The sequence below is a fragment of the Panthera uncia genome, chromosome F2, assembly GCF_023721935.1.
Source record: "Panthera uncia isolate 11264 chromosome F2, Puncia_PCG_1.0, whole genome shotgun sequence".
Lineage (NCBI taxonomy): Eukaryota > Metazoa > Chordata > Mammalia > Carnivora > Felidae > Panthera > Panthera uncia.
In genome coordinates this window covers 64079380-64098306 of record NC_064812.1, presented here as the reverse complement: position 1 = coordinate 64098306, position 18927 = coordinate 64079380, and the positions used below count along the sequence as shown (strand labels likewise).

General features: G+C 37.9%; 1 protein-coding gene across 3 annotated transcripts in view; it reads left to right on the top strand.

Annotated features, from left to right (window-relative positions):
- The window catches only part of PREX2 (phosphatidylinositol-3,4,5-trisphosphate dependent Rac exchange factor 2), a 292500-nt gene that overhangs the window by 89499 nt on the left and 184074 nt on the right, over positions 1 to 18927 (top strand). For all 3 annotated transcript variants that reach the window (XM_049633306.1, XM_049633307.1, XM_049633308.1), the window contains 2 exons: positions 10091 to 10224; positions 16120 to 16223. In XM_049633306.1, coding sequence (XP_049489263.1) covers positions 10091 to 10224; positions 16120 to 16223 — 238 coding nt within the window. The remainder of the gene's footprint in view (positions 1 to 10090; positions 10225 to 16119; positions 16224 to 18927) is intronic.

Below are 18927 nucleotides of genomic sequence, written 5' to 3'. Positions count from 1 at the left end.
AAAACATTCCACAGGATATTCTACTGAAAGTAATTGTAGGACAGTGATCAGTGTGGTTGGGAAGGAAGTTTATTAGCTGTTTAAGCAGAGCCACTGATTCATTCCATAGAACAGAACCGTTCTTGATGTTGGTGGGCTTTTTGACTGATTGATAGTGTAATGATCACTGTAATCTTTGGAGTCAAAATGGACTTTGTCAACAAGGGAGTATCAATCAGCATTATGTCATTTGGTAGTTTAGCTTTACAGTCTTCATAGGCCTGTTTGGGATAGATCTCTTAAATCTGAAAAAAATATATATTAAAAGATAAGGGGGAGAATTATTAATATATGAAGGTGTTGGGAAAAATAAGATCAAAATAATTATTGTGTTTTAGGAAGTAAAAACAATCAGAATAGAAATTTGACACCTCTTGATTACCTTTTTACATGGAGAAATATAATGGTACAAGACCATTTTAAAATCACCTGTTGCTGCTTTACGTTTGACTAAGTTTGTGTCTGACAGTGTATTGACTTCAAGTCATGTTCTCTTATTTTATGAGTGTGAGTCTAACAGAGGTTGTGATGAGACCTGTTTCTTTCATCTTCTCTGTAAGGTGATTTCGTAGATACACATTTGTCTACTGTCTTGAAGCAGACTTGATTCTTAAGGATAAGTGGTTTGGGAAAAAGACCATTGAAAGTGAATCTACGTAGAAAGGGGAGCAGAATTTCCTAAGTGGGAGTGGGGGGGACATCTGATTGGGACTTCATTTTGGTTAAATGAAAGTTTATGTTATTAATTTGTTTTATCTAATATATATGACATAATTTGGCTAATAACTTCTGTTAATAAACTGTATCTCAGAAAGAGTGAATCAAATGCTGACTCTTGAGGGGTGGGGGAATACATCTTACGACATTATGTGATTACATGATGTGATAGTCTTCACTTAATGTTTAACTTTTCTAGTATTTTTAAAAGAGTTTTTGAAAGAATATTCAAATGCTTCATTAATTTTCTCAAGACACTCCTTTGATGTTGAAACCATTCTCTTTTGAAACACCCATCTAGTTGTCATTCTTGTCACTTTTCTTTTCTTCCACCATGAATGGGTCTAGCTCTGCTAAATTATCATCTGTCAGTGCTTTGCATATGATTGGGGAAGTTTCAAGCCCTCCTGTCATCTTTCATCTTTGCTAAGTTTATGCCCTTCTCTCTGCAGTCTGTGTTTTTCTGATACTGACATTCAACATTTAGTTGACATGATGAATGAGGTAGACTCTGGTGTTAAGCAGGGAGAGCCGATGATTGGGTCAGATAATTATGAATAGTTTCATTTTATAATGGTTTTTGCCACCTCATTGCTGCAAAGAATCAGTAATGAACCCTTATATAACATATTAAGAGAACTTGTTAACATGAAAAGATTTATGCTTTCAAACGGTCCAGATAACAGTTTAGTGATGATATTTTTATTGCGTTTATTCAGAGGATAGGGATTGTTTTATTATTGCAGTGTTTCATAAGTCATGATTTTAACGTTTGAAGAAACACTAGCAATTAGAAAAGGAGCCATAAAATAAATGTACATGCTTCTGTCTTTTCTGGCTCTTGTCATTTTCTGAAAGCATGCTTTGGCATCTAACAAGTGCCCACCTATGAAAATTCATCCTATTTACACATCAAATTCTTTAATGGTGCTTTGACATTTAATAGTTTTTCATGTATGCTGGCTATCTAATTGACAGCTGATTATGTACCTCAAATTGTAGAATCAAAATTATTCAACTTTTAACACATTAGATTCTGAATTGTTATTATTTTCTTGCTGGTTCTTGTACCATGAGGCACACACGTTGAGAAGGGGAGCCATTGGTGAGCAATGTTGCGGACACAGATTGCCTCCAGGTCCTGCTCTTAATGACTTAGGTCATTGTTTGCTCTATCCGTTTCAGACTGATCTCTTCACCATATTGGAAAGTGGTATTTAAATAGTGTACTCCATCAAGTTGACAGTGAAGAATGATTGAAGCCTAAAACCACAACATGGAATGAACTATAAAATTAATTATAAACATACATAATCATAAACATACAGCTCTCCCTGATAATCATCACTGTTAACTCACACCAACTCGCATTTTATTAATGTGTGGTGATTGCAGTGATCACACTGCATTTAATTCTGTGTTTGCATATCTGTTTCTTCCACTAGTATATGGGCTTCTTGGGAACAGAGGTCATGTCTCAAGGTCTGAGTTTACAGCATCTAGGGCAGTGTCTGATCCATAGTGGGTTGGGTGGTAATTAAATGCAGATATAATTATATGATAGTTATGTATTCATTATCAGTGGCTTCTCACTATTTTTTAATACTTTTGGCCCTTTTGGATAGTGGCAGTGATTCTGACCCGGTTCTGTTATTTGTTTCATTTTTATGCTTCTTTGATGATCTCTTATCCTCTTTAGCATCCAGTTTTGGCTTATGGTTCTCAAATGTATACCATGGGGGAGTTTTTACTTCCTCATATTAGAGTTGAGCACTGTAGAGTTGTTTGAAATTCAGTCTTTGTGAAGGGGTTTCCATAGTGCAGGTTCTGTTTCTTTTGTCTAAGGGCAGATGCGGGTGGGCTTCCCTCACTGTATTTCAGTTTTGCACTGTTGGGGGCCATGGTGAAGGACAAAGGATGAGGTAAGTTACCACAGGTTGGAGTAGAAAGAGAGAAGCTTTTGGAATGAGAAGGACGAGATGAGTAGACTCCCACCCCTGGTCACAGGTATTCACTTATGGTTACTTCTCACCTTGAACCGTCAGCCACCTTTCCTTTCCTGATCTAATAAAAGCAGTCAGGGTTAGAACCATCCATGTAACTTCATTGCTAGGGTTTTGCTGTATTTAATTCTATAGACACAATTCATCGAAAGCATGATTTTACATGACAAATGTAGCTTCCTAAGTGGAAATGCACATTAAAAACGATAAATCATCTAGATGATAAAAGTACATTATTTTGTTTAGTTTTTTTTAAGGGATTGCTAAGACAACAGAACTCTGAATAGTATGGGTAAACACATTATTTAAAAGTATCTGCATTAATTTGTACATATACATATTATAATATGTGTAATGGCTTTAAAGTAGTTCAAATTAATGATTTATGCAAGCCCTCTTACTTTTTAAAAATAATTCTTTTACACCTTACCTCTCAAATATTAGTTTATGACTGTGATATAGCACTGTACTGTTAAAGTAGCTTATTTTCATGGGCGGTACTTTTTTCACAGTCACATGAAATTCAGGCTTTGTAACAGTATTTCTATAGTTAGACTTTTTCAGCTTTTTTTCACAATAAAATAATTTTCTGCCTTCAAACATCTACATGATGACCTATGAAACAGTGTACAAAGCTGATTTAATTAAGTGTACATCTTTCCCACCCTCCCTCCCCGTTCATTCCTTCCTCCTTTCGTCCCTTCCTCCTCTCCTCCCTTCCTCCCTTCCTCCCTTCCTCCCCTTCTCCCCTTCTCTCTCTCTCTCTCTCTCTCTCTCTCTCTCTCTGTCTTTGTAAAACTTCAGGAACAGAGAAGCCAACTTGCTACAGATTGATACCAGGAGAAAAGTGTTTAACACATTGCCTGGCATGTTGTAGAAATGTTGAAAACCTGACTTTAGCATTCATCTAGAGAAAAGCATTTATCGTACATGGCTGTTCAATGACTAAATATGGATTTGTCAAAAAATAGACATCTAGATTTAAAAGTTGGCATCAGTAATGCTAGATAAAAGATAAAATACTAACAGGTCATGTAACATTATGCAGGTTTATAATGAATATTCACCAGTGATGAAATACATCACAGGTGTAACTGTGACCTGGGCAGAGACCTGTGCTCACCTTTATCTCCATGTCAGCAGGCTTGCTATACTGTGCGCTTGAGCACCTGGACTCAGGTACTCAAAGCCTCCAAAGCACTTTTGCTTAGAGTGTCGAGAGAATACCACATGCGTCAGCATTTGTTGGAATGGTTTGGGACCCACGCCAGATTCACTCAGGTTCAATCTCTGAGAGTAGTGCCAGGGAACCTGAGGATTTTAAGAAGCCCATCAAGTGTGTCCCCCAAACTCTAAAATTTGAGATCAGTGCCCTAGAGGCTTTGCTCTCTTCTGACGATATGCCTGGCTTGTTTTATTGCTTCCACATTTTTTATTTTCTAGTTCACTTGTCTGACATTGTCATTTTGATAGACTCTTGTGCTCTTGACTCTTACCTAGCAGTCTGATGCTCATAGCCGTACTTTATTTCAATTTCTCCTGTGAGTTTTGTAGCTTGGCTTCTTTATCACTAACCCCGGAAACTCTCCTGGTATTTCTAGGTAAATGAAAAAAAAATTACACATAATTTCAAAATACCATAAATTTCATTTGCTTTAAAGGTGAAGTCATGAGATTTTTTTTTTACTACAGAGAAAGGCAGATTTATCATGTATGTGAGGGGGAAAATGCCACATCATTTTAGAAAGAGACATATATTAAGTGTCTACTTGTAGGTGGGATGGATTTGAAGTGAGAAACATATCATGACTATACAGGAGACTGTATATATACACTTGGCCAAATTTTCTTGAATATTGATAATATCATATGTACCTGTAGTTGAAAAATTCTTAATGATTTCTAGCTGCTATAGTCACAGAAATAATGCACAGATTTGGAGCGCCTAATTGGCTCAGTTAAGCATCTGACTTTGGCTCAGATTATGATCTCACTGCTCATGAGTTCGAACCCCACATCAGTCTCTGTGCTGATAGCTCAGAGCCTGGAGCCTGCTTCGGATTCTGTCTCCATCTCTCTGCACCTCCCCTGCTTGCTCTCTGTCTTTGTCTCCTACTCTCTCAAATATAAAATAAAACATTAAAAAATTAAAAAAAAAAAAGAAATAATGCACAGATTCAATCATGGTAAATCAAGAGCATCAGGTTTTTATTATTATTATTATCTAAGAGATACAGATGGTATAAAGAGAAATGCTATAAACCATTCTTTTAGAATGAGTTTGTTAGACAAATGTATACATTTGACATAGATTCCTTTAAGTACATAAGCAATTCTCTGGGAATTAAGTAATTATTCACTGAAGAGATTTCATGTGATGATAGTAGATTACTATGATAGAAGATGGTAAAGGCAGATACTGTACTAATTCTTTTTTAATGTTTATTTAGTTTTGAGAGAGAGAGAGAGCACAAGTGGAGGAGGGGCAGAGAGAGAAGGGAGACACAGGATCTGAAGCAGGATCCAGGCTCTGAGATGTCAGGACAGAGCCCGATGTGGGGCTCAAACCCACAAACTGCGAGATCATGACCTGAGCGAAAGTTGGACACTTACCTGACTGAGCCACCCAGGCGCCCCGCCCCTGTACTGATTCTTAAAACTTGCTATTAAATATTAAAGACATCTCATCCCAATATGATTTAGTAAAATAGATTATGAGTGATATTATATTTATATTGTGAGATGGACTTTGGAGCATAACAAGATGGTTGGGCTTGATGTCATTACCCCATAAAATGTCATTAATAGGTAATTAAACGGATACTTTGGGTTATTTATGAAAAGTGTTGACCTCAGGGGGGTGTGGGTGGCTCAGTCGGTTGAACATCTGACTTCAGCCTAGGTCATGATCTTGTGATTTGTGAGTTCTAGCCCCGTGTCGGGCTCTGTGCTGACCGCTCGGAGCCTGGAGCCTGCTTCAGATTCTGTGTCTCCCTCTCTCCGCCCTTCCCTGCTCATGCTCTGTCTCTCTCTGTCTCTCAAAAATAAATAAATGTTAAAAAAATTAAAAAAATAAAAAGAAAAGTGTTGACCTCAAAGAAGTTAAATCTTATTCTGAAATTTGATCAGGAGCTATGAGGTAATGGGAACTTATGGTAATGACTTATACGTAATGTATTTGTATATTAGCGACAGGTTTGGGAGTTTGCTATGATACCTATCTGGATTAAATGATTCAAAAGTCAGACTATTTAAGTAGAGGATAGAGGAAAATGATATAGGTGCTTGTACTATAGGGGCACTTGGAATTAGTTGTAAGATGGGATTGCCATAAATGTGCTAATATGATCTTTTGGCATCTATATGATTTATTTGCCCGCTCATATCTGAATGGTTGTGTTCACTTCTGGAGATGTTACATATTAAGAGAGACCCTGACAAACTGGAGAAGGTCCAGAGAAGATCTTCCAGGATCTTGCAGGTTTCTGAAACCAAGCCATAGGATGAATGGTCAAAAGCAATGATGTTCTATAGTTTGGAAGGCAGAAGGGACATATTAGCTATGTTCAGATATTGGTGGGCCAGGTCTATCATGATGAAGAGGGTGTCCCTCTACTCCCAGGAAGCAAAAGTAGAGTCAGTGAGTAGAAAGAGGGTTAGAGTTTGGCTCTACAATAAGAAAAATATTTCTAATAATTAGAGTGACTCAATCAATAAATTGCCTATCTTCTGAGGGAATGAACTTCATTTTATAAGAAGTGTTTAAAAATAGGCTGGACAGCCATTTTTGTCAGCAAGGGTCAGTGTTCTCTGAGGCAACAAGATGTGTCCACCCTCATTAACCTGAGAATAAGAGAAATAACATTGTCTTCAAAAAGTTAAACCATAAAAATCCAACATAGAGTAAGCCACAGCAGAGATCAGAAATCAGTGAAGTCCCCTTGCAGAAGAGTATCACCTTTAAAGCTAGCAATGATAATTGTCCCAGCCTTTATTGAGTCCTTTTATGTGCTAGGCATCATGCTGGGAGTTTTACATATATTGTCTGTTAATACTCTGTTTAAATTAAATACTATTATCCTTTTCTACGGTGGTTTGAAGGCATGAACATGGCTATAAAATCAAAGGAGTCATTCAAAAGTGTGATTTGTTAGTACCGAAAGCAGAGAAGAGAGAGCGAGGGCAGCACACAGAATGACAAATGGACTGTGGATGGTCTTGTCCAGGTGGTAGATAGATTGTGCTAGCTCATTGCTTACAAACTGCTCTAATTCTAGTTACCAAATTTCCCTCCCACCCTCCCTCCTTTCCTCCTTCCTTCCCTTCCCTCCTTCCTCCCTCCCTTCCTTCCCATGCTCCTCCTATTCTCTTGGTACATAAATGAGCAATTCCAATCCCACCTATAGGCGCTGTTGAAAGCTTTCCTTCATCCTACTCTAATAGTCCAGGCATGCCTCTGACTTGTCTGATGCTACCATCTGAGAGAGCTTCCTGCTGTAAAATTAGCTTTTTATTAGAAATCAAAGGTACAGCTGCTGACAGGGAGTACTCAGCCTCTCCAAAACCTAACCTATGAGAATGTTTGGCTCATTAGCTACCATGGCCCTGCTATTCAGTTCACTCTGCTGTTCACAGGACTAGAGACAGTTTCTCTCAACTGGGGAGCACGACTTCATTGGAAAGTCTTTGTGGCATTGACAAGACAAAAGATATAAACGAACAAGAATTTGATGGGACAATTCAAATAACATGCAGACAGTTCACAGGAGGACAGAAACAGGGAAAAGGCAGGGGTTTCCTCAGTGGTAAAACTAGGAGTGGTGGGCAAAAATCATGTCCTTTCCTCTGTTATTGTCTGGTTGTGAGTTTGTTACTTGTGTAAAGATTCTTTCTGATTATGATACAGCTTTCCAAATAGGTACATTTACAAAGGAAGATTGCGTTGGCCATACTTATGGGAACATTCAGTGTGTACATCAGTTATTTTTATTATCAAGAATAATATATCCACTTTCTGTTTTACTTTACACATTAGTTCCCATGAGTTCTTCAGAGCTGGTACAATATATCCTGTGAGACTGTGTAAGAGGTTGGACTAAATGGCCCCTAGCCATGATACTTAGCTCAAATTTACATTAAATTCTTCTTGTATACATTAATAAAGATGATAATCACAAACAAGTCAGGAAATAAAAGGTTAAGATTTTGGTTAAATAGGAATGCATCCATCAATATTAATTTTGGGAGCTTATTTGGAAGACTAGTTAATATGCAAATGAGGATAACATCTGCAGTTACCCTTTCATGAGATAACTTCCTTGTGTGGCTTTCTTGGGCTACTGTATGAAATAGTCTAAGGGGAAGCGTTTTGTACCTTTTGTAAAATTGCTATCAATATAGCCACTTTCGTAACATTGTACAGGTTCCTGTGCAAGAATCAAAGTGATGTTTCCTTGTTTACATTTTTAAATGTCTTCATTCTGTCTTAATTTTTTTTTTTCCTGAGGTAGGGATGGTATTTAGTATAAATAAGAAATCATTTGTTACTGGAATTGGGATTTATGTTCTTATTTGATGACAGTTTTTACTTAATTATCACGTGTTGAAGGATATGACTGTGTACATTTTTGATAGATCTTCAGTTATATATCCACCCTTATGGCGGAAGGAAAGAAGAAAGGGATCTTTCTAAAATTTAAAATGTTTGTGTAACTGATGGTCGCCAGAGGGAACGTGGGAGAGGGGAGGGGTGCAATAGGTGAAGGGGGTTAAGAATGCACTTGCACAGTGAGCCCTGGGTAAGGTATGGAATTGCTGAACCACTGTATTGTACACCTGAAACCAGTAGAACACTGTGTAGTAACTATCCAAGAATTAAAATAAAAAGCTTAATAAACAACAAAAAAAATATTTAAAACATAAAAGCAAAAACAAAATGTGTTTGTAATATAGACACTCAACATAATCACATTCTCTTAACTTCCCATTTGGAAAGTCTCTTATTGATAGATAGGAGTAGTCATTGTAATTAAACTTTTTACAATAAATGAGAAAAAACTATATCACTGATTATTGTGGAAGTAGGAAATTTAAAATTAATGTTTTGAGTTTTAAATATCAAAAATAAAAGTTAAAGCATTCAGTTTAAAAAGAATCAGAAATTTATCATCAGATTTAAGGAGACCAGACATATTTAAAACAAATACTCATTTTAAAGAGCACAATTTACAGATATCTACTGAAAACTTTTTTTTTCCTTTTTTGTCCAATTTGGTGCATTTGTTATGATAGTTCAGGTTGTAGAAACAAATAGACTACAACATTTATAATGGCTCAAAATAGGTGTTTATGTTCAGCTCACACAATAAGCCAATGCATGCGTTCTACTTTAGTGGGTAGCTTTGTCCTTTTGATGATTCAGGCCCCGTCCATCTTGTGGCTCCTCTCAATGGTTAGCCCTTGTGTTAAGACTCAGTTTTGTCACTAATCATATGACCTTAGTGTGCACTCAATGAAGGCTTATTTAATGAATGAGTGTGCCTGTGCTAACTTTCATAAGGTAAAAGGCTCTATGGAAGGTCGCTGTGTTTAAATAAGGTTTTTTTTTCTTTTAATTTCTTCTTTTTTCTTCCTGTCCATCCTAGGAGAGGAGATATAAATTGGGATGTGCTAAAAATTTGAAGAATTTCATCTACTTTATGATATGTCCACGGAGCTCTTTTCCCATCCCAGGGAATGAGAGGAGGAGCAAAGGAGTAGTAGAGACATGAATGTTTTTGGGGTTTTTAAAAAAATTTTTTTCACGTTTATTTATTTTTGAGAGAGAGAGAGACAGGTGTGAGTAGGGGAGGGCAGAGAGAGAGGGAGACACAGAATCTGAAGCAGGCTCCAGGCTCTGAGCTATCTGCGTAGAGCCTGATATGGGGCTCAAACTCATGAACCATGAGATCATGACCTGAATCGAAGTCAGATGCTTAACCGACTGAGCCACCCAGGCGCCCCAGGACATGAATGTTATGAATCAATTTGAAATCATCTCCTTTTAAAAGAACACAGGTGACATGTATCATCCATGTTTATGCACATATGTGTAAGATAGCTAAAAGGAGGCACACAATCTCTTAAAGGTGGTTGTAGCTGCTGAAACTGATGAGGAGGAGTCTGGAAGGGAATATTTATATTCCCAGTGTATAAATATTTATAGTGTTTGAACTTTTATCCTGTCTATATACTGTATCTTAAAATAAAAACAGACTTTTAGGGAAAAAAAGAATCACACACAAAGTTTCTATTAAATAATCAGGCTTTCTCTGCATTTTTTTCTGACCTAGGGATCCAACATTACCGATACCTGCACTGAAATGCTAATGTGTGGAGTCTTACTGAAAATCTCTTCTGGAAATATTCAAGAACGGGTGTTTTTTCTTTTCGATAATCTTTTGGTGTATTGCAAAAGAAAACACAGGTAAGGGGATAAACAAGTACTAGTTCAGAAATTATTTATCCGTCTCATAGCCTCAACCTTTTCCTCAGTGCTCCTGGGAACTCAGGATCTCCTCTGTAAATCCCATAGTCTCTTCACCTGCAATGATTTTCTCCTTCATTATACCTGCAGCCCCTGTCCTGTCGACATCCCTTTACTTCGTCAACACTCACAGCTATAAAAATTGAAATCTAAATTTTAAGCATCCCACTCTGCTTCACTAAGCTGCTCCTGTCAAAGTCATCATTCCCCTCTGTGTTTTCTAATCACGTGGTCACTTTGTTTTATGTGTTTCCTCGGCAGAAGAAGTAGATGAGCACTTCCTCCTTCTTAAAACACTTTCTTCTCTTTCCTTTTGTAACATCACACTCTATTGGTCAAATATTGGCCGGCTGCGTGCTTCTGCTTTCCACTCCCTTTGCTCTCTCGTATTTATCAACTCTGCCTTAGTGATTTGATTCAATCCTGTGGCTTCCTGTCCCACCCACCTCCACGTGACTTGCTCAGAAATCTCTAGCCCAGAATTATAGACTCATCCTTCCTACCTATTTGGTATCTCACTTGTGATGGTTGTGAAGATTTTCAACATGGAAGGAATAGAATTCCTGATTTCTTCTCTTAATGGTGCTCCTCCCCCAATTTTCCCCATCCACTGGTTTCCCTAATTTCAAAAGCTAGGAGTTAACCTTGGTTCCTCTCTTTTCCTCAACCTCCCAAATGTAATCCATTAGGGAATCTTACCGATTCTGCATTTAAAACATATGAAAACCTCCCCACATCTCTCCATCTATCCTAGTCCAGTCAACCAGCGTCTCCTCCCTGGCTAACAGTGGCTGGTCCCACCAGGTCCTCATTTACTGCTCTAAAGTTTATGCTCTATACAGAAACCAGAGCAACCTTTGTAACGCAAATGAAAGCACATTATTACCTATCTTGAAGCTATCATTGGCTTCCCGGAATACAATCGCAACTCCTTATCCTGGCTTGCAGATTTCTGCATGACCCGGCCCCTCCCTACTTCTCTGACCTCATCTCATCCCGTGTCTTTTTTTCCTGTTCCTTGATTATACCATTTGCATTTCCTTCTTAGGGCGTTTGCCCTGCCTGTTTCTTCCCAGGATGCTCTTCCGTCTGAGTTTTGTTTGGCTAGATTCTTCATGTCTTTTAGATCTCACTTAAGTATCTCTCTTTCAGAAATATCTTCTCTGACCACCCCATCCACTGTAGCCTCCCAGCCATTCTCTATCAAGAAAGTTCTTGCTAGTGTTTTCTTCATTATTTATTTATTTGGTGCCACCTTCACTAGATTAGACTGTAAAGTCCTTGAGAACAGCTGTCTTGCTGCTTAGTCTCTGCTATTTCCTCAGAGGCTGGACCTGACCTGCCATGTAATAGACAATCAAGAAGTATTTCTTAAATAAGTGAATAAACGAATGAACGAAACCCAGCCAAGTCCCTGGTATAGCTTAGCCACCATTAGTTTAAATAATTTTATGTATCCTTGTTATTGATGTAATGCTACTTGTCTTAAAGCATGGATATAATTTTTCTTCAGAAGGTGCTTAATTTGTAGGATGTTTTCTTGAACTCTTGGCAAAAAGTTTTACAGGTTGATTAAGCAAAATAGTAGGGCTGCATTTAATTGGGAAATTTATATGCTTCTTCCTAACCATATCTAGGTAACATTAGTTTTAGTGAAATGGTACTAAGCGGCTTCTCTAAATTTAAAGGTCAAGCAGGTGGTTGAGAACGCAGGGTTTGAGTGAGTGTTTATTCTAGATTCAGAAATTAGGAAATTATAGCCAAACATTTTCTGGTAAAGTAAGAATGAGAAACTCAAAACCAACGGAGGCAAGATTAAGGGAATGTCCTTCTTTATCTCTTGAAACAGGACTCCCTAAGTCAATGAACAAGATGCCCAGTGTAAGTTTGCGAAAAGTTGGCAGCTACATTGATGACGTGGCTGTTTTGCCTTTCGGACTGTGCTATCAGAATTCTCTAGTATGAGACATTAATGCGGAAACATAATGACATTAACTGAGAAAACATAGAACTACCCCATGTGCCTTGATGAAACGGAGCAGTTTAGGATTAAAGTCAAAGGATAATTAAATTGTTTAAAAAATAATTAAATTGTCGTTATCTCTGTCTTAATGAGTATTTAAAAAAATTCTTTTTACTGTATATGAAAATAAACTTGTCTGGTTTTTTTAGAATGCTTTTCTGAATTCTTTGTGTTTTGAAGCAAGATTGAGATGAATAGAAGTAAGCTTTAGGAAGACTGTTAATTTTACGTGTAGGTAACCTATTAAAAAATTGTAATATGGGGCACCTGGGTGGCTCAGTCGGTTAAGCGTCCGACTTCGGCTCAGGTCATGATCTCACGGTCTGTGAGTTCCAGCCCCACGTCGGGCTCTGTGCTGACAGCTCGGAGCCTGGAGCCTGTTTCAGATTATGTGTCTCCCTCTCTCTGTGCCCCTCCCCTGCTCATGCTCTGTCTCTCTCTGTCTCAAAAAAACAAAAAACAAACAAAAAACCAAACCATAAAAAAAAAAAAATTATAATGTGATTCAAATTGTTTACGTGCAGTTGTTTTTTCCAAGCTTTACTGAGGTATAATTGACAAATAGAATTGAAGGATATTTTAGTTCTACAGCATTATGATTTGATATACATCGTGAAAGGATTTCCTCCATGTAGTCAATTAACACATCCATCTAGGTACAGTTATTAAAGGCATCCATTGGAGAATGAGATCTTTTTTCTTTATTACAGTTGATCTCATACTTATATATATGCCCGCCTTCAAGTCCAAAGTTTTTGCACAATTAGCAAAAGTTTTTGTCCACATTATACACACATTGAAGACATTTGCTTAAAAATCACAGGCTTTTTCATTTTTAACGTTTATGCATTTGTGAGAGACAGAGAGAAACAGAGCACGCGCTGGGGAGGGGCAGAGACAAAGGGAGACAGAATCCGAAGCAGGCTCTGGACTCTGAGCTGTCAGCACAGAGCCTGACTTGGGACTCAAACCCACAAACCTGAGATCATGACTTGAGTGTATAATGATGATGTCATTTATGGTCTCATGGCTGTTATTGTTAAATAGCTAAACAACAGGAAACATTTGTAAAATTAAAAGCCTGCAGTTTTGGGGGCACCTGGGTGACTCAGTCGGTTAAGCATCTGACTTGGCTCAGGTCATGATCTCAGCCACTGATAGAAGAATGAATATTATCCCAATAAGTTAATAACAGTTACTTATTCATTCTCCTATCAGTGGACTTTAGATTTTTATTTGTTTTGTTTGTTGGTTTTAGTTTTTCTGCTATTATGAACATTCCTGTACATGTATCCTGGTGACCATTAAAACACATACTTAGGAGGGAAATCATAGGATTGGGATATGCAAAATAGTCAACATTACAATATAAAACAAAATTGTTTTCAAACCTTAGGCTTTTCAGTCTATGTACTTTAATAGAGCCATCTTCTGAAAGGACCAAAGATCTCTCTGTCTGAGTGAAGTGTTACAGTATTGATCAAACACTTACTGAAATTTCATATTGAGTGTTACTATCTGCAGGTCAAGAGAAATAATAGAAACATGTACAGAGTTCACAGCAGTATCACAAAGAAAATTAATACTTTGAAAATACGACCCAGTGAATGATTCCATGCCATGGTTCTCTGACTGTGACTAAAACTGTTACCAAGTATATTAAACTTTTAAAACAACGTATGATGTGTCAACTTACAAGGAATTCTTTTTTACCAGACACCATGATACTATGTCCTACCTGGGAGAATGTTCAGGTACCTGCATATTAGACTGCTCTGCATTCTTCTCTGTCCTTGGCTGACTCTGATGCCAACTTGCCTACTGCCTGGCCCGAATCCCTAAATTGTAGCATTTATGTAAGGTTATTCACAAAGGACATTCAGAGGTCACTTTCAAAATGAACACGGGAGTGCAAGATGGTGAAGATCTGGGACTAATAAATCCTAAATCAGGTTAATTAATCTATTTAGTTAGGTTTCTTTACTAGTGGTGAAGGACTACTAAGTTTTAATGAGAGTTTAGACAGATAAGCCAGGAACATGTACTCTCTTCCAAGGAAGAAACTCAGAGACCATGACAGCACCTTGTGACCCCTCTCAGCACCTGCCCAGCACTTCTCAGCACTTCACCGCCTCTCAACACTTCAGGACTGATCTCTAACTGTAGGAGAGAGGAGGAGAGGGACATTGAAGCTGGTAAACATTTACATCTCCACTTTTGCCACATGTGTCTGTATAACACAATAAGTGAATAATTATTTCAGTATATTAAATTATTTGCTAAACTTTTGTCAATGAGTCAAATGGAATAGTTCAGGTTAATTGAAATCTTTTGAGTGGCTAGGTGTTCTTAAATCCTCCTGAATCATTTCTTAGAATCTTTCCTCTTTAGGGGCGCCTGGTGGCTCAGTTGGTTGAGGGTCCAACTCTTGATTTCAGCTTAGGTCATGAGCCCAGGGTCCTGGGATCCAGTCCCATGTTGGGCTCCGTGCTGAGCTTGGAGCCTGCTTAAGATTCTCTCCCTCCCTTAGCCCCTCTCCCCCACTCAAGGTTGAAGAATCTTTCCTCTTTAAGAATTAAATTAGTTAATAATTTAAAGAATAATTTTAAAAAGTTTTTAAAATCAACTCTCCTGAATGTTCAGTGATTCCATTACAAACATACGTTATTAACCACTTAATTCATATGATAAATGTTCACCTGTAAACCTTTGTATTACATGCTTTTTTAGCATTAAAGACTGGTAATAGGCACACTATACACAAAGTTTTGGAATGTTTTCAACTTCTTTTTAAAATAGAAGAAATGAGACCCTTATAAAGGATTATAAGTGTATTAAGAGACTTACTCAACAAGCATACAATTCTCATATCATAAAAACAATCTAGGGAAAATATTTTCAGCTGGATGACATTCAATTTAAGAATTCCCAGCACAGTCCGTTTCTTTGCAGAGGGATCATAAGTACTAACTGAATTTTACCAGAGCTTGAACAGGTGGAAATTACCAGCTAGTTACTGAAAAAAGAGAAATGAAAGTGAAATAAATCAGATGAAGTTTTATTTTTTTTATTTTATTTTTTATTTATTTATTTATTTATTTATTTTTTAATTTATTTATTTTTCAATATATGAAATTTATTGTGAAATTGGTTTCCATACAACACCCAGTGCTCATCCCAAAAGGTGCCCTCCTCAATACCCATCGCCCACCCTCCCCTCCCTCCCACCCTCAGATGAAGTTTTAAAATAACTAACTTTTAGTGTGTGTCAGACTTTGATTGGGTACCTTTGATTTCTAACTTGAGCAAAAATATATATTTACCCACCTACCTGTATACTGTTCTTAGTCCAAAGCTTCCATTTATCTAAATTATTTAATTTAATTTTTTTTTTTTTTTTTGAGAGAGAGAGCATGGGGGAGGAGCAGGAGAGAGGGAGAGGAATCCCAAGCAGGCCCCAATGTGTCAGCACAGAGCCCCATGCGGGGCTCGATCTCACAAACCATGAGATCGTGCCCTGAGCCGAAATCAAGAGTCAGACGCTTACCTGACTGAGCCACCCAGATGCCCCAATAACTTCCGTTTATTTTAAAACACTAGTCTATAAGCTTCAACTTGTAAAGCAACCAGTGCTGTTATGAATGGGAGGACACAAATAAAAAAACAAACACCAAGAGCCTAACATTTGGTGTCATTGATTGCATCAATGTCTGTTGTTTTTTTTTTTTAAGACTAGCTTAAGTTATATTGCTTCAATACTGTTTTTTATTAAGTTTAGTAACAAAATTTTTGTGATTTCATTCCATCACAAGACGGTTGAAGAATAGCAAGGCATCTACAGATGGACATCGGTACCTTTTTCGTGGCCGAATCAATACAGAGGTGATGGAAGTGGAGAACGTGGACGATGGCACAGGTAGGTAATTAGTGATTTTAAAATGAGACGCCAGCTCCCTCATAAGACAAACTTCTCGCCTGAATACTTCTTTTGCGGAACATTAGAGCTTAGGAAAACTTTGTTCGGTAGAGCAGTTGGAGGAGAAAGGCTTGATAAGGAAGAAGAGGATTCTTGTCAAAGTGGAAAATTATATTTGGCCGAAATACACTAGCATTCAACACAGAGATACAGAGAAATTGCTGAGTAGGAGTGACATACGCACTCATATTTCCTGGTATAGCCAGCATGAGTGCGGAAGATAATGAATGAATTTATTTTCTTTTTAAGTTACACTATCTTTTATAAGTATATGTGTGCTTGTTTTCATATATTCTATTGTATAATATATATTATATTTCATGTAATTTATTGTATTCTACGATATAATATATAAAACCCTAGATTCGTTCTAGCTAGATAGCCGTTGTGTGTAGAAACATGTCAATTTTCTTACAGAGAAAAGTTGTGGATGAAGGTGGTTTGTGTATTTTAAATGCTCATCTTAAGTACTTTATTACTTATAGATGGTACATTTTTGCTCTGCAGATCTGAAGGTACAGACATTGATAAGTAAGTTCGTGAAATCACAGTCACAAACATTAAATAAAATGAAGTTACATAAATTATTTTTATTTGAAAAAATATATGGATCCCATTATGTGGTTATGTACTAGTCTATAATATGAATGTTCAGGAAATTGGATCACATTTTCCCCCGATGATTTTAATTAGATTTCAAAGATATGCTTCTAGGAGAAAAAGACACGATGAAATAACATATATTAATTGTTGCTAAATGACTTTAATTCCCATATGCAGAAGTGTTCTGTATTATACTTCATTTAAACTGGGATTGGGGCACAGGTCAGCTCCCCTCTACCACATACCTTTGTTACCATCTTTTAGTCCCAGAGGGGAGAAGAATGTTTATCCTTTGCAGGGGTGCAAATTTTCAAAAGTGCTCACCTGTGTGCCATTTCTCTATCCCATTGTCAGTATCCTAAAAATTGTCCAGAATATAAAATAGTAAAGCATGATTGTTTCAGGTAAGGGGGGAGGGACATGCAATGAGCAAAACTCAGGTGTACTGCCTGGGAACCAAGTCGTCTTGTGGTGAGGTTCCTCATGGACTAGGGGAGAGATGGAGTGTGGAGCTGTCTGACAGGTGACACAGCTAAAAATCCCTTTCTATAATACAGGTGCAAATACATTCTCACATGTGGGACCTAGTAGGCTATCTTTCCTTGGCAGGATGTGCACAATATTTATTTTTTCAAAATTTTTGATGTTTATTTATTTATTTATTTTTGAGACAGATAGAGAGCGAGTCAGGGAGGGGCAGAGAGAGAGGGAGACAGAGAATCCCAAGCAGGCTCCGCATGGTCAGCGCAGAGCCCAATGCGGGACCTGAACTCAGGAACCATGAGATCGTGACCGGAACCAAAGTCAGACGCTTAACCGACTGAGCCACCCAGGCATCCCCACCGTATTTTTATAAGGTGGCATTAATTCATTTTAATGCTTTGAAAAGAGACTAGTGACATTAGGAAGTTGCCTGTCTAAAATGTGAACAGCTCTCTCACTTCAGTAACCCTATTGCTCAAGAGAATATCCAAAAGCCCACGTACTTGAGGTCGGAAGAAGTAAGGCAGGGGAAGGCACACTCAAAGCTCTACTCTGTTCCTTCTTGGCCTCGTCTGCCCTGGTGGAACCACCTGTCCCCTGTTGCTTCAGCCTTCTCTTTGTTTTCTTCATAAAGCTCCTGTGTCTCACTTCCTTTCCTCTCTCCCAGATGGTGTGGTTGTCTCCATTTGTGCCATCTGCATTGGTAATCTAAGTGAATTTTGGTAAACTGTGTTGAATTTTGATAATGATTACTATGCTATGGGAAATTGGGGCATAAGATAAAGAAATGGAAGGAGCCCAGGGCCTTTGGAGGCATGGGCATAAAATAGCATCTTCAGCGTAGCTGTGTCAGATAGGTATATGGGGGTGAGCCTATGTGGGGTGATGGAGCTTTAATGCAAATTGTCTTTGGATTCAACCCCATGAAAAAGTTCTTTTAGCATTGGTAAGATTTTCACCTTCAGGACCTCGGCACCTGAGGGACAGGGGCATTATAGAAACAAGGCCTCAGACCCTGGTAAATACAAATTAGTGGGGAAGACTAATATTAGTGATAAAGTGTCTAATGACAGATCTTGACACAAACTTCCAAGGCTCAGGATTCATTGAAATATGATGAAGAAATTAATTACACTTTGTATTATTCAGTTAAGGTTTTGTTTCCCCCTTAAACATACATATGCAGCATGTTGCTGAAATTTGGCTGCAAATACTTGCTACAACGTCACTTAAAGACGTTTTAGGCTCCAGCTGGATACCTTCCCTTTGCTTCCTGCAAAGAAAATTTGGTTTTCTCATAAGTGTGTGGACTAGGTCTTTTGGGGGAGTATGTGTCCTCAGCCAGGACATGGAAATTTAAAAATGGAATTTCTGAAGATGAATAGGATCTTGAAGATCAACTCATATACCCTGGTAACATTTCGGATGATGGAAACCAGGCCACACTTAAGAACTAACTCATCCACTTTTACCCAGCTGTTTAGTATGGAGCTGGGACTGGAGTGCGGTTTCTCAGGTGCCTGTGGCCATACCTTGAGAAACATGGAGCAGCGACTCC